At 39.5% G+C, this 14125-nt stretch overlaps 2 protein-coding genes and 1 non-coding gene across 3 annotated transcripts; all 3 read left to right on the plus strand.

Annotated features, from left to right (window-relative positions):
• The first annotated feature begins 353 nt into the window (after positions 1-353).
• Positions 354-425, plus strand: trnag-ucc (transfer RNA glycine (anticodon UCC)). The gene has a single exon. It is a non-coding gene; the product is annotated as a tRNA-Gly (tRNA).
• A 746-nt stretch (positions 426-1171) lies between these two features.
• On the plus strand, positions 1172-7907 carry kncn (kinocilin). Its single transcript, XM_051409951.1, has 5 exons — positions 1172-2077; positions 4044-4112; positions 4226-4297; positions 5360-5450; positions 7648-7907. Exons 1-5 carry the CDS (start codon positions 1930-1932, stop codon positions 7721-7723), a joined length of 456 nt encoding a protein of 151 aa, XP_051265911.1. The 5' UTR covers positions 1172-1929; the 3' UTR covers positions 7724-7907.
• A 1467-nt stretch (positions 7908-9374) lies between these two features.
• tmem275a (transmembrane protein 275a) lies at positions 9375-13577 on the plus strand. The gene is made up of 2 exons (XM_051408636.1): positions 9375-9935; positions 11034-13577. The coding sequence occupies exon 2, from the start codon at positions 11158-11160 to the stop codon at positions 11776-11778; it is 621 nt and encodes a 206-aa protein (XP_051264596.1). The 5' UTR covers positions 9375-9935; positions 11034-11157; the 3' UTR covers positions 11779-13577.
• Positions 13578-14125: the final 548 nt, after the last annotated feature.

Consider the following 14125-nt stretch of genomic DNA (forward strand, 5'->3'; position numbering starts at 1 on the left):
GATTTTTCAGCCAGCCATGCATCTACTGGGGATTTTATGTCTTATGGTTGAATCTGAGAAAATAGATTCATTTAATCAGTTTCCTGCGATTACTCTAATACTACTCTAAATACGCAGTTACGGTTGAGGTGGTTTGATGCTTCACAAATGTCACTGAGCAGCATGTCCAGTACAACTGCGACGTTGTGTGGCGACCACAACAAACTGCGCTTATTGTGATTTTTATTTTTTATTTTTATGTTTCCCATATTTTTTTACTAACAACCAACCAAGACCCTTTTCCGGATCGGAAATGGCAGGTATGTCATGGCAGGTTCACATGGATTATGCATCTTCCCAAACGGTCTAACACAGCGTTGGTGGTATAGTGGTTAGCATAGCTGCCTTCCAAGCAGTTGACCCGGGTTCGATTCCCGGCCAACGCAGTCCTTTTCCATTTTGTTCCACAGATTAGTAACTTTAGGTAACTCATACTGTCTCTTAATGTCAACATGTAACTTCTCAATAATTTCTTTTTTTCACAGTTTTTTTTATTATAGTTCACAAATACAGAGCATAATGCAAATACAGCTAATCGACAATGCTCTTAATTTAGATAAATTAGATCAAAAGGTATTTATTTTTGTTTAAATACATAAGATATGAATAAGTCATTGATGATATTTAGCACAGTTAATGGTTGCATATTGCAGTTATCCATCATTATTACAAAAAAAAAATCTGTGGGAAAGTGTGAGGACACAAGTGATACTTGATAATTGATATATTACAGAGAGATTGGAGCAGTTGGAATAAAATTATACAGCAGTGTCATCAAGTTTTTTTTTTTATGTATTGAGGCAACCAAAAATCTCTGAGACCCACATCCCTTGAGAGGGCACAGTGCTTGTGATCTCAGAGATGAGCTACATTTGTGCTGTTCACGAACATTTGTGGTTATGGCCTCACATGTAATGAGTGTGCTCTCCCTCCCACACTGATAGCTTAATGTGTGGTGGTTGAGGAAAACCAACCATTTAGTGTGTTCATTATGTATATATGTCACCAGCCACAAATACTACAATGACTCAGTAGGTATGGGCTGCGTATGTTACACACACACACACACACACACACACACACACACACACACATCATATCACCAGCACTGATAAATAATTGATGCAAACATGTGGCTCTAGAGAAAGAAAAAAGGAGTTTACCTGCTGAAATATGTCACTGTTTCTCCTCTAAGTAACCTCAAGTAAGTTCATTTGTTATCCTATTCACCAGTGTTTATCTCGCTTACCCTCTTTTTCCCTCTGTTGCCATGGATATGCTATTCCTATGGCAACTGCAGGCCTTTATGGATGGCCTCGGGCCCCCACCGTAGAGGACTCTCTGAACCTTTCATTACACATTCCCTTCAAACTCACAGACAAATCACACAAGTAGCACATACTCCAACTCTGTCTCTCCAACTGTCTCCCTTTCTTCCTCTCTCTGCCTTCCCCCCTTCTCTCTTTGTGTCTCTGTGCTGCTCTGCACTGTTGTGTCTCACTTTTAACTTCTTGACACACTGCATGTGTCCAAGACAACCACACAGCTGTTTGTTGTTTTAGTGTACATTTCTCCTAAATTACTTCACTGCATACGTGATACTAGACGCCAGTGCTGGGAGGAAGAGGGCTATGATCAGATTTGTAGCACGCGTATCGCTGTCATAAGAGTCAGCGCCCCCAAGCTTTCTAATTTTCTGGTGGCAATGGAAACCAGAGCTCCATCTTTAAAGATGCATGAGATGTCTTGAGCAACGGAGAATAGAGATGGAGAGCTCTGGCAGAGAAAGTGTTTCTGTGTCAGAGAGAGTGAAAGAAAGGGAGGGGTGAGGCTCGTGCAGATGACAGTAAAGTTGCCAGTGGCAGTGAGGGCCCGAGTTCCACTTGCTGAATGAACCCCGTCAGCATCGGGGAGTACCATGGACTACGCGTGGGCTCAGCCCTGCTCAGCATTGTGGCGGGCTGCATCATCATTGGGGTGTCCAGGGAGTGCGATGCTGATGCTGTAGGAGGTATCTTCCTGGGAGCGGGGGGCCTCGGTGAGTGTGTGTGAAACGTTATAGGATAGAGTCCTTAAACATCGTTGGTTGTCTTGATTGCTTTTTTGCTTTGAGCCTCTAGTATTTTATTTTTCTGTAGTGTCACTGAACTAGTGATGGTGTTAGTGTAACAGTGGATTAACCGTAATGTTCTAATTGTGGGCCCTGTCCCTCTTTAACAGCTTTCAAAAACATCACATTGAAAGTTCCTAATAACTTTTTTGAAGAATTGCTTTAAAACAGGATTTTGACCCCGGAGGCTGCGACAGAAAATGTCACATAACTTGTGGTTGTAATCTCAGAGACCCCAACTGTAAAAGTGGTTCAATACACAATGGATTACAATGGATCCTCATATGCTGTGTGTCTGGTGTTGACAGTAGGCTGCACTGCCCTTCCCAAATGAAGTTGAATTGCTCTTTTTGGAGTTTTAAAATAGCAGTTTGTTTAGAAGAGATAAAAAAGGGAGATTAACTGAGCCCAAACATTAAGTTACATCACTATATAGGAATAATCAACTTTCATTGTGATTGAGTTATTGGAAAAGGCATACATGTTTTTTCATGCATAGCCCAAAAAACATATTAAGGATGTATGCAAGCTTAGATTCTGGCCAAAGCAAATGTCCCTTTTATTTTAGTGTTTTTCTTGATATCAGAGTTATAACAAGGTCAGAAGAAAAAACATATATATATATTTAAATGAGAAATGGGATCTGTGAGACCCCAAACAGTGAGGATTTAAAATTTATGTCAACAAAACACACGTTTAAAACAAAATCTCCTCAGAGTTTTGTCTGGTTTGAGGGGGACAAACTGATGAATATTTGTTTAAAAATATATCAAAAATTCAGTTGAAAAACCAGTGGCCTATGACATTTTCCATCCACCGTTCTTGAAAAACACATCATGTGATCACTTGATACAACAGTGTAACTGGAACCAGCTGACGGCCCGACGAGTTGCACTGCCAAGATAGACTGCTTTCCTGGAGAGAAGGAGCAAAGGTCAGGGCTTCTGATCGGAGGAAGACAACATCAGCATACATTGTTAATGTGAAATGTGTCCTCACTGGTGATCTGATCAACTTTCAATAATTAATTTTGACGTCCTCAATGTACACAAGAATTTGGCAAATCAAAACTGTGCACAGCAGCTTGTCAGAGACATTCACTCTGGCAGCACTTGTGCAGCTAAGTAGCATCTAATTATGTGTTTGGGGGCTTATGTGCCTTGATGCCTCCTCCAACACATAGGCTGACTAATGAGTATGAACAGAGTGTTCTCGGCAGATTCTTTCACTCCTTCTGCAGTTTCATGACATTTTAAGCACATACATGCATCACAGACACCCTCAGGACCTGCCAGGGTTTAATGCCAGTTCCTGTGGCTTGTAAGGGAAATCAATAACTGTGTTGAATTGGAGCAGAGTGCCACTGAGAGGCACACAAGCCCTGCGGTTCAGATATTGCTTTATGCTTCGAGTTGAACTGGAAGAAACATCACACACTGTATCTGGTACACTAAAAATAATCTGAAGGCTATTTCATCAAACAGTCTCATAGTTGGTCCTGATCGTCTGCAAGTATGGGAAGAGTTTTTTTTACCTTCTGGTGAGGCTCACAGGCAATAAACGAGAATGTGCAAGTGATTAGATTTTATGCTTCTATACCACGCTGAAATTTGATATCCCTTTATAATGAGATTTTTCCTAGAGCCTGCATTACACAATAGTTTCCTCTAATCCTGGTTTTGTTTAAGTCTACTACAGTGCAAATTCAGGGCAAGTAATAAAAATGATTGATTATCGTTTCTTTGGAACCCAAGATTGGGAAAAATATTTACACTGACGATGCAATTAATCGGTTATTACTTCTTGTTTATTCAACCTATAGTGATTAGGAAACTATAGTAACAGCAGTGTTTTTATATCAGTCATCAAATTAATAGTGCTATCTGCTTTCCAGGCCTGCTCATATCAATCTACCCCTTCATAAAAGCCTGGCTGAACATCAACCATATTCTTCCATCCTTTGGTAAGTTGTTTATTGTTATCCATTATTTGAAAAAAGTCATTTATGTACTTGTACTTAATTAAATACATTGTTTCATCACACGCCATGCTGTGATGTAAATGAAAATTTCCCAGGAAATTTCCGAGTGCACCCCACACCTGCCAATCCTGCTCCCGATCAACCTGTAGAGACACTAAGAAGAGAAGGTGAGTGCATGTGTTCCTTAATGTTTCAACAGAGAAGCAAAGCCAAACATATGCAGGTATCATTTAAGATTCAAAAAAGATACTGTGTTCACTTAGCTACTTGATGTCTGGGATTTGTTGATAATAACTCTGACACCAGTCTGCACACCGGAGAGCTAATTAACACCAGTGAGAGAGGTGTTGTGTCTAGGTGGTTACTGCAGAGCATCAGCCGTCTCTAATATTTCACAGGGTGCAGTTGAATAGTAACAAAAAAAAGGTGTGCTTTCTTCTTTCATGATCAAGATCAAGTAAAGATGTAAATGACAAAAGAGCCATTGTGCTGAGAAGATCTGAAAGTCACATAAACATGTTACAAAGTGTAAACATTTTCATATAATGTTATTAGTGTGTAGTGTATATTAGCATCATACAGCAATGTACAATCACAAATCACAAGACACTGTTATGGTACTGAGCAGCCAACCATACACATATGATAAGAGATTAATAACATTTGAAATGAAGACCTACACGTTTGTGCTCCAATGATAAGAAGGGAAATACGAATGTAATATGCATATTAAAACTACACACTGAAAGGTAATCATATTTTATCTAATTATGTAGAGAGATTCCATTTAAAGTAACTCACCATGATCATTTCTAAAAGACAGGTCGCTCTGTGCAGGAAAATGTTGCCAACATGCACTAAGTCTTAAAGTTCTTCTATCAATTTCTGAAACTCTTTGCAGAACTTCATTTTCTTGACTTTTATTTGTTAATATTATCAAGCCCTAATGTTTAAAAAAATTAGATGAATAGAAAAAAGTTGGTGAGGAACAGCTGTATGATATTGTGAGTTACAGTTATAGGAGCAGCTATGAGATGGCAATTTCTCTTTTCATGTTATCTTGTTTTAAATGGCGAAGACAGCTAGAAGAATACATAATGGACAATCCAAGTATATGTTCTCCTGCCAGCTTTCATAGTACGATACAGCTCTCAGATTTCCACAGACTGGTGAAACATATAATGTTGTACTGAACGTTGCAGTATGTTTATCTGCTCACCTCTTGGCAGGGACTCAGAGTCAACTAAATCTGGAACGTTCAAAGAGTCGAATGGGAACCTTTGTGGAGGGTGGACCAACGGAGACCAACCCAGACGAGGGGTATGATACCAATATTATATCCAGAGAATTCATTGCAGTTCATGCAATTAATGTGGATTCATACACGAGAGCAACGAGTGGTGTTGTGTTCAAATAGTGCAAGAAAGGTAAGGATGAGCACGTTGTGGAGGTGAATGGGTGTACAATACAATTAAGTTCAGCATCAGAGGGTTCACATCCTATTTGAAGTCACAATCAATCAATCAATCATTTCCCTATAGTCTAGATGATGTTACCCTAATCTTAAAGTGCTTTTAGTTCCCTAAATTTAACTATACTTTATTCAGGTTTTAACTTTTGAATTGTTGTTTGAGTTGTCCGTCAGAAGTACAGGCCAGAGCAGTGTGACGGGAAACTGCTGTTCATTTTCCACTTTCTTTGACGATGATCTTTCCCTCGCCTTAACTGAGTAATTCTTATTTCAAGATCCTCAACCTAACCAAATTCTAATCATTGCAGCGACAGATGAAAAGAATAGTGTGTCTCAAAAACCTCCTGCAATAGATGAGTAAATTGACCCAGATTCCAAACAACTCTTGATTTGCCCTCATTATTATAAAGCTATACTATTTTTACACACTAATCTATGTCATCTGTCAACAAATACTGCAAGAATGTTTTTGGATGCATCGTAAATTCTTATGTAAATGCCCAGAGATTAATTAACTAAAACTTCAAAGACTTTTAATGACACATTTTCCACATAGTCCATAAAGCTGTGCGTTAACACTGGACTCATTGAGTGGAACAATCCCTTCTACTTACTGTAGGAACACAGAGATCTTTGAGGATAATGTTATAAGGTTACTGTCCTGCCAGACAGAGACTCAAAGCAGTGCAATGATTTGACCTTCAGTTTTTAGATGTGTGTCTGTTTTTATCTCATTTTGTTCATTTTGGGTTTGAGGCAGTCACTGCAAAGCAAGGGCCGATATGATGATATTGATCTATCAGAATCAGAATCGGTTTTATTGCCAAGTAGGTTCACATGCAAAGAATTTGCCTTGGTGAATTGGTGCATAACAATAAACGTATAAAATAGAGACAGTAAATCTAAACTATGTGATTTGAAGGCTAATTTATCATATTATATGTTGTTCACTGATTTGGGGACAAATGACTGATCACTTAATATAAAGGAGATGATTGATTAAGTCATGCTACATGAAGAAGTGATCTTATGTGCTGCACTGTTAGTTTGTTGCTGATAATATGAGGACAGGTTGGTAGTAAACTTTTTATTTTGTTTGCTTTTATCATAGCAAAGTTGTCAACAAAACATCTTCATGAAAACATGCTTTTTTGTTGCCTGTCCAAACTATTTAGAGGTGAAATGGTGACTTTCTAAAGGGAACATTAAAAGGTATTACCTTCTTTTCATAGTCAGTCACTTGGATGTTTTTGCTGTGGAAACACAGATACTGGATAGATTTCAGTTATGTCAGATCATATCATCCATTAACTGTATGTGTTGACCCGTGTCACTCTAAGCTTGTAGATATATACATTTTCCTTCAAAGGTAAGCATTTTTACAAACCTGTGAGTGATATGTGAAAAATAATAATAAAGGTCCAGTGTGTAACATTTAGGAGGATCTATTGGTAGAAATTGAATAATCATAACTATGTTTTTCATTATAATCACCTGAATAAGCCATTTTTATCTATAGTCCACCATGTTGAACTGCCATGTTTCTACTGTAGGCCAGAATAAAAAAAAGAGAGATAGAAGAATAGAAAAGAGATAGGGCATTTGACGTTTTTTGGGACTTTTGCGGCCACCGTAGTTTCTCCTACACGCTTGGAATGTTGCAGTCTTCAACATCACCACTAGATGCCACTAAATCCTACACACTGGTCCTTTAAATCTAGAAAATCAAGGTCACATTTACTGCAATGTTAATGTTAGTTATCTTACTGCCTGTATCAGCATCAGAAAATTATCCAAAGAGGTCATAAATACACTAATTATGCAACAGTCATTTCCTCTACTCTTTATATTACTCTTAAATTTTCCATGACTTATGGGAGTCAAGTAATATAAGTTGTCACAAATGGAAGGAAGACATTGTAAACAGATTCCTCTAAACAGATAATTTTCATTTCTGTCCACAAGATGTTTTAGTTCAGCTTAATCAGACCAACAGACACGATACAACATTCCTTGCTTATGTGAGTCATGTGTGGTGTGTTGCAGGACATCTACAGACATGCCAGACGTCTTATCTAGACGGAAACTCAAGCAGTTGCCTACTGATCAAGACCTGCCTTGACGTCATCACATGACCTGACTGACCAATTCAACTGATCTTCTTCATGAGGTTTCTTTCAAACGTGAAACAAAAGACGCTGAATTGAATCTTTCTGATTCATTCTTTTTTTCTGTATAATTGTTGTATCTGCTGAACTCACCTCATAATGTTCTACTAATGTAGTCTAATAAACATCTCAAAAGATTCAGTTGTAATTGTTAGTGAAGTATTCTTATACTTCCTGACAGGGAGTGAAGCAAATTAAGCCCAGTGGTCCCACTTGTGTGCAGCTCAACTCATCATGGCACAACAGCCAGCAATTAAGATATTATTGAGGTTGTTACGTGATGAAGGGACTCGTATATGATTCAGCTCAAGTTTCCCTGCTTGTGTATGTCATGAGCAAAACAAATTGGAGTACATGCATGCGTACAGACACACACACACACACACACACACACACACACACACACACACACACACACACACACACACACACAGGGACAAATAGCTACTTCCACTGCATACAGTGAACTGCACCCCCGCAGTGAAACATAATGCATTAATATTCAGGACAGCACAGGCAGAATGGCTGCTGCATGGGAAGTGGCGTGGGGAAGAACGCTGTGCTCTGACAAAAACTGTGACGTGCTGTGAGGTTGAATAATGTAGGCAACAGGAGCCGGAGGAGTCTGCAGCACCTTGATGACAACAGGCAGTCTGACTGTCAGGCCTCGGATCACAATCGCACCATCCCTCTGTGTCTGTGTTAAGAACTGACGATGGAGGGACTCTTAATTGCACATCACCCAGATACCGTGAAAATGAAACACCCTGGGCCGCACCTTAAAACCAGAACCGCAAACACTTAAAGGGTCAGTTCACCCAAATCACAAAAAATTATCCAAATGACCCCTTAATGTGTCCGGCCACATATAATTATTTTATTTTACAATTTGCAAGGTCAAGAAGGAACTTTTTCTCTCAGCTTTTAAGATAATATATGTTCCTATTTCTAATACAGCAACGTCTCAAAAGGATTTATAAGCTTTACACATTTTTTTTATCAGTTAGAATGTATTATTGGTTTACTGATGCTTTATAAACAGTTCCCAACCCTTAATATCTGCTGTCTCATTTCTCTTTAAATCAGAAAGACCCCTCCAATGGACTGTTTGACCTCAGGCCTTATGAACCCTTTATAAATGATTTTTTAACATTCAGTTACAGACATCTTACTAACCTGTGTTATTGTCTTATTAGGTGACTCTTTATTAATAATATTGGTAACCTAAACCTGTTGGATTATTGGACCATTAGAAATTCATGACTCTTTGTTAATGACTCAAGAGCCAGAGAGAGTTTTCACACCCTGGCAACCCAGGTTGTTCTAATTAATGACTTATAACTGATTATGTTGTAATGATAACATTAACTAAGCCATTAATTACAACTTTTTAAAGAGTGCCATGTTACAAATCATGTTTGAATCATATTATTTAAGGGCTGAAAGCTCCATAACAAGGCAACTGAAGAGACACTTCAACTTTTAATTAAAATTTCAAAATAAATGGTGAAATAATACAAAATATTGCACGATCCTCTTGAAAAATCAGCAACAAGTGAACAAAGGTGAGCTGAAGAGCTACAGGCAACGTGCAACACACACACACACACACACACACACCAGGTTGAGCTGGTAAAGGATGGACCGCTGAGGAGGAGGCAGGACAGTCGCATCCAGAGGAGGGACGAGGCTCTGCGCGGCAGATCAAATATGAATTAATGAAATATGACGACCGGGAACCGACTGTGGGAGAGATGCCTCGCATATAGAAGCGTTTTCCCTCCATTTCCGCTGCAGGACGACCTGTCAGGTGCTACGTGCGTCTCTCGGTCCACATCAGGAGCGGTGCGCGGTGTTGCGTCTGTGTGTCAACTCAGAGGAAATGCCATCTCACCTAAATGATCTTCCCTCTCCCCTTTGGATTTAATATTCCTTTAGCGGGGTCGGATCGCCTCGTTTTTGTGTTTCCGCGGCCACTGATTGAATGGCTGTCATGACTTGTGCCCTCAGGACTGTAAAGCTACGAAAGCAGGATGAAAATCCCTCGTTTGGTGTTTATGCGTCCTTTCAACCTCTCAGTAATTACACCCGGTAATTAGACTGGGAATCTCGGTGAAAATCTACAGATGAAACAATGGGAAGACCTTCAGTGCATCGACATAAAGGGTAAGATCATTTTTATTTCTCATTTCTGCGGTTTAATTTCACAGGAATGCAACACACCAGTGGAATAAGCATGTGTGCCATTTAAATATGATCTTAGCAATACCCAGTTCACACTTAAATGCAGCCTACACTTTATATATTTAGGGTCATAGATTTACTGATGAATACATTTACCAAATAAATGATCTCTTCCCCACATCCCCTGTCTTCATTTGCACTGTGTCCTTTTGAATGGAGGCTGCATGCTGGAATGAAAAGGCTGATTTGATTGCAACTAAATACTGAAATGCTTTCCCCCAGTGGCCTAGCTGGCACGAATGAGGCAGCTGCAGTGCGATTGCACACATTTTATTTCACACAATAAGATACAAAAAATAACGATTCTGATTAATCATGTCACATTATTAAGGAGCTTAGAAAATAATGGTGATACAAGAGTTACAGGTTGCATGCATCTCATTTTATACTGAGGCTTAGTTATCGTGTAATTATTCAACAGTATGAATAGTCACATTGCCCATTAATTGTGCAACAATTACCTCTCAACTGTTGCACTATTGTTGTTTATTTCAATGTTTACTTCAATGTTTATTTTTCTCTACCATACCTACATTATCTGTTGTTTTACATAGACAACTTCAGTTTTGACAAAAACCAGCAAGAATATATTCTTAAAAGTTTAGTTTAGTTCATTTTGAGATCCAAGATTTCAATATTGGACCGTATTCTCTGTAGTCCTTCCACAGATATGCGACTAGCCTCTAGTGACTACAGTAGTAGTGCCCAGCATATTTTACTTGCAGGCTATCAGATATTTATCATATATATGTCAGTCCACAACCTCTCCTGATATTTGTAATTTATAGGAGTAGCAGGGCAGAGTGATGAATGTTCAGAGCTCATTGACGGATTACACAGACTCTGTCAGGAAGGACACTTCACTATGCCCACCATGATTATTCACTAGCTGTCCACTGATACTAGTGCAGAACAAGAGCACTGTAATAAGTGCACTTATCAGTAGGCAAGAGTTTTTTTTCTTTGTATGAATCTGAAATAAAAACTCTGTATTGTCATGCCATGTATTGTTGTTTACAGACAAAGACGTCTCCTGGTTGTGAATTTATTTAAACGTTGCCATGGAGAAGAGTTTGGACTGAGACACGGGGAGATTTGATATCACAGTGTAAGAGAGAGAGAGAGAGAGCCCGGAGGTGAAGACATGGTCATCACTGACAGAAACACCAGCACCCCTGTTCCTAAAAAGGACCCTCAGAAGAAGACGAGAAGGAAGTCTCGCCCTCATGGCCTGCCCTCTCCGGCACTCTGCTGTGCCTGTGGCCTATGCATCATGCTGGCTGGACTCAACATCACCCTGGTGGGAGCGTTTGCCTTCAGCACACTGGTGCCTTCTGCCAATCCCCCAATCATCATCGGACCTATTCTACTGCTGGTTGCCTTTTCCTTTTTCGGGGCCTGTTGCGTGTGCAGCCGGCTCCCACCTCCCCACAGCTCACGGAGGTCTAAGGTGGGTGGCAGGGGCACGGGGCTGATGGGACACGGCGGGCTGGCCGGTGGGGCAGCATTTGAAATAGAGACCAGCGAGCACACGCTGCAGGATACCACAGCTGTGCAGCTCAGCCCCACATCGTCTCCTGGATCGTCCCAAGTGTCCAGCCCAGAAAAGGAGGTTCCTGATGCGGCCCTACCAGGGCCCTGTAAGCTCTTCACCCTGGAGACCAACGGCCCTTCTTCTGTTTCCGCCACCGCAGTCTACTCAGCCTCCACAGCAGCAGGAGGGGAAGTGAGGCTCAACCTGCCACGTGAAGAAGTGGTCACCTAGCAGCACAGAAACTCTTCCAAGGCCGGAGTGCTAGCAGTGTAAATAGCCTTCTGGGTTGAGGGCTTGCTGAGTGTGATTGTGTCCTCTAGTTTACGTAGTGCCATATTTCTGGTCGTGACAAGTTGTCAGCCGTATGCTTTAGATTTTCTTGCTGTGCAGCCAACTGGTAATAAGCATGCAAAGTTAATGAAACATCCAAGTATTTGTGGATCATAGGTTTTGGAATTAAAATTCCTACCTTTCTTGTGCTGTTTTCCTACAGGTCTTTGTTCTTAATGTGGGGCATTATGGAGAGTTTTCATGTAGAAATCAAACTAAGAGTCTGAAAACCATTAACATTTATCTTTCACTGTTACGTTGGTTTGTGGAAACCTCAGCTGTCAGCAGTGATTCGAGAGGGCTCGCCCGAAGAATGTGATTGTTGAATTGTTCTTAAAAACTTAAAGATTAGATGTGAAAGGTCGTTAGTGAAAACCAGAGTTGAACTGTACAGGTACGTTTGTGGTGACATTTGGCATTTTGTGTGCCATTCTCAGTGCTGAACTTGTTTTGGGGGCATAAAATATTATAGGTCACCGGGGTCCCAAAGCAATATTCTCTCACCTGAGGTTAAATTCTTGGCATTTACAGTTTTTCACAAGGGAGTGATCACACACTACTTGTCTACAGCCAATACAATGGTGCATATGGAGTTACAATATATTTACATGCAAATGTGTGTAATGTTTCCATAGTCTGACAGACTTCTGCCATCACACTAACACTGTGAATATTATGTTTCTCACCACATTCAACTCAAATCACAGTTTTAAGGTCACATTCATCTTGATATTTTCAGTAATTTATGTAATGCAGTTTAGGTCAAGATCCAGGTGAAACAGGGACTTACGTTACTGTAGGCCATGGAAATTAGTCATAAATGAATGAATTTATTGAACTTGAGTTCATGTTTTACAAATGTAAACGTGTGAATTTCACAGTAATGAATTCTCATTTTTAATGTGTGACAAACTTCAACTTCATATTCAGCAGAAGTTAACCTCCACTGGACCTAGTATACACAATATGGACAAGCCAAGAAGTCTGACAGAGTTTAGATATATAGATTGCATAAAAAAAAGTATCTGTCCCCCATCACTGTGATGTCTTCTTGTCAGTTATGAACTTGACTGGTCAAAAGAGACATTCAAACCCTGATTTCCTTTGAAAGGAAAGTTGCCTTAGACTGAGATATCAGGATCAAACTAACGAGGGCTATAATAAAAGTGCACAATAGCATTTTTCTTCAGAAAGCCTTTGTTTGGCTCTGGATTTCTATTCCATATTGTAAGGAAAGCTTCAAACAAGTTTTTAGTTTTTTTGTGGATGTAACAAATGCATGCAAATGGCTTAAATGTTTCATCTCAGAGATGTATGTGGAGCAGCAGGAGAGTGAACACCTGTATACAGGTACACAGCCCAGTGACCAGAGCATTTCCTTATACAGTATTAACCTTCATTATTTGTGATACAGCTCCTCAAAGGGACCAGTTTTTCTGTCAAAGCTCTCTCTCATGCCAAATTAGAGTGCTGAGCTTATTTTTGCATGCTCAGAGAACTGACTCATGGAAATGCAAACACCCTGTTGTGAAGTATCGGTGTTATCTGTGTATTTTATTTTGTGTAGCACTTATACAAAAACCTGGAAAATGTAAAGGATAGAATATTTTTGTGAAGATTATAATTTGTTTACTTTAAAAGTAACTGATCCAAATGTGAATCCTTGAAAAGATATAAATAAAAAGGCTCTTTCAGTAGAACATGAGGTTGTTCATTATGTATGCGTGCATGACACCATGTTCTTGCTAAATTTCATTTTGTGTCATCATGAAGTGAAATGAATAAAAATGTCCAACTGGATTTGTTACATATTCAAATTTAAAACAAGTTCAGTGTGATCTTGTAAGATAACAGTTGTTTTGGGGACGTGATAATCTTTACGAGCACTGTTTACTCCAAAAGGGAGTCTATAAAGATTCTTTAACAGCAGTTTTTAGAAAAACAACAAGACATAATGTTTTCTTAATGTATCAGAAAGAAGGTGTAACCTGTAACAGTTGGGGGATTTATGCCTCATCACAAATTTTCATACCAAACCAGCATCATGAAGCAAGGCTCCTTCCAGTGTCACATCTAGGGATGGAACTAAAAATGTATTAGTCTGCCTATTCTCTCAAATAATAGATTAGTTGTTTGGTTTATAAAAAATTAGAAAAACATGTGAACGTGAACACGTGAACAAGAAATGCTCTACCATCTTTTAATTCATCGTATCAAGATGGCCTTGAGTAAAGAACTCAACATGCTT

This window comes from Dicentrarchus labrax, unplaced genomic scaffold, assembly GCF_905237075.1.
Source record: "Dicentrarchus labrax unplaced genomic scaffold, dlabrax2021, whole genome shotgun sequence".
In the NCBI taxonomy this organism is placed as follows: Eukaryota; Metazoa; Chordata; class Actinopteri; family Moronidae; genus Dicentrarchus; species Dicentrarchus labrax.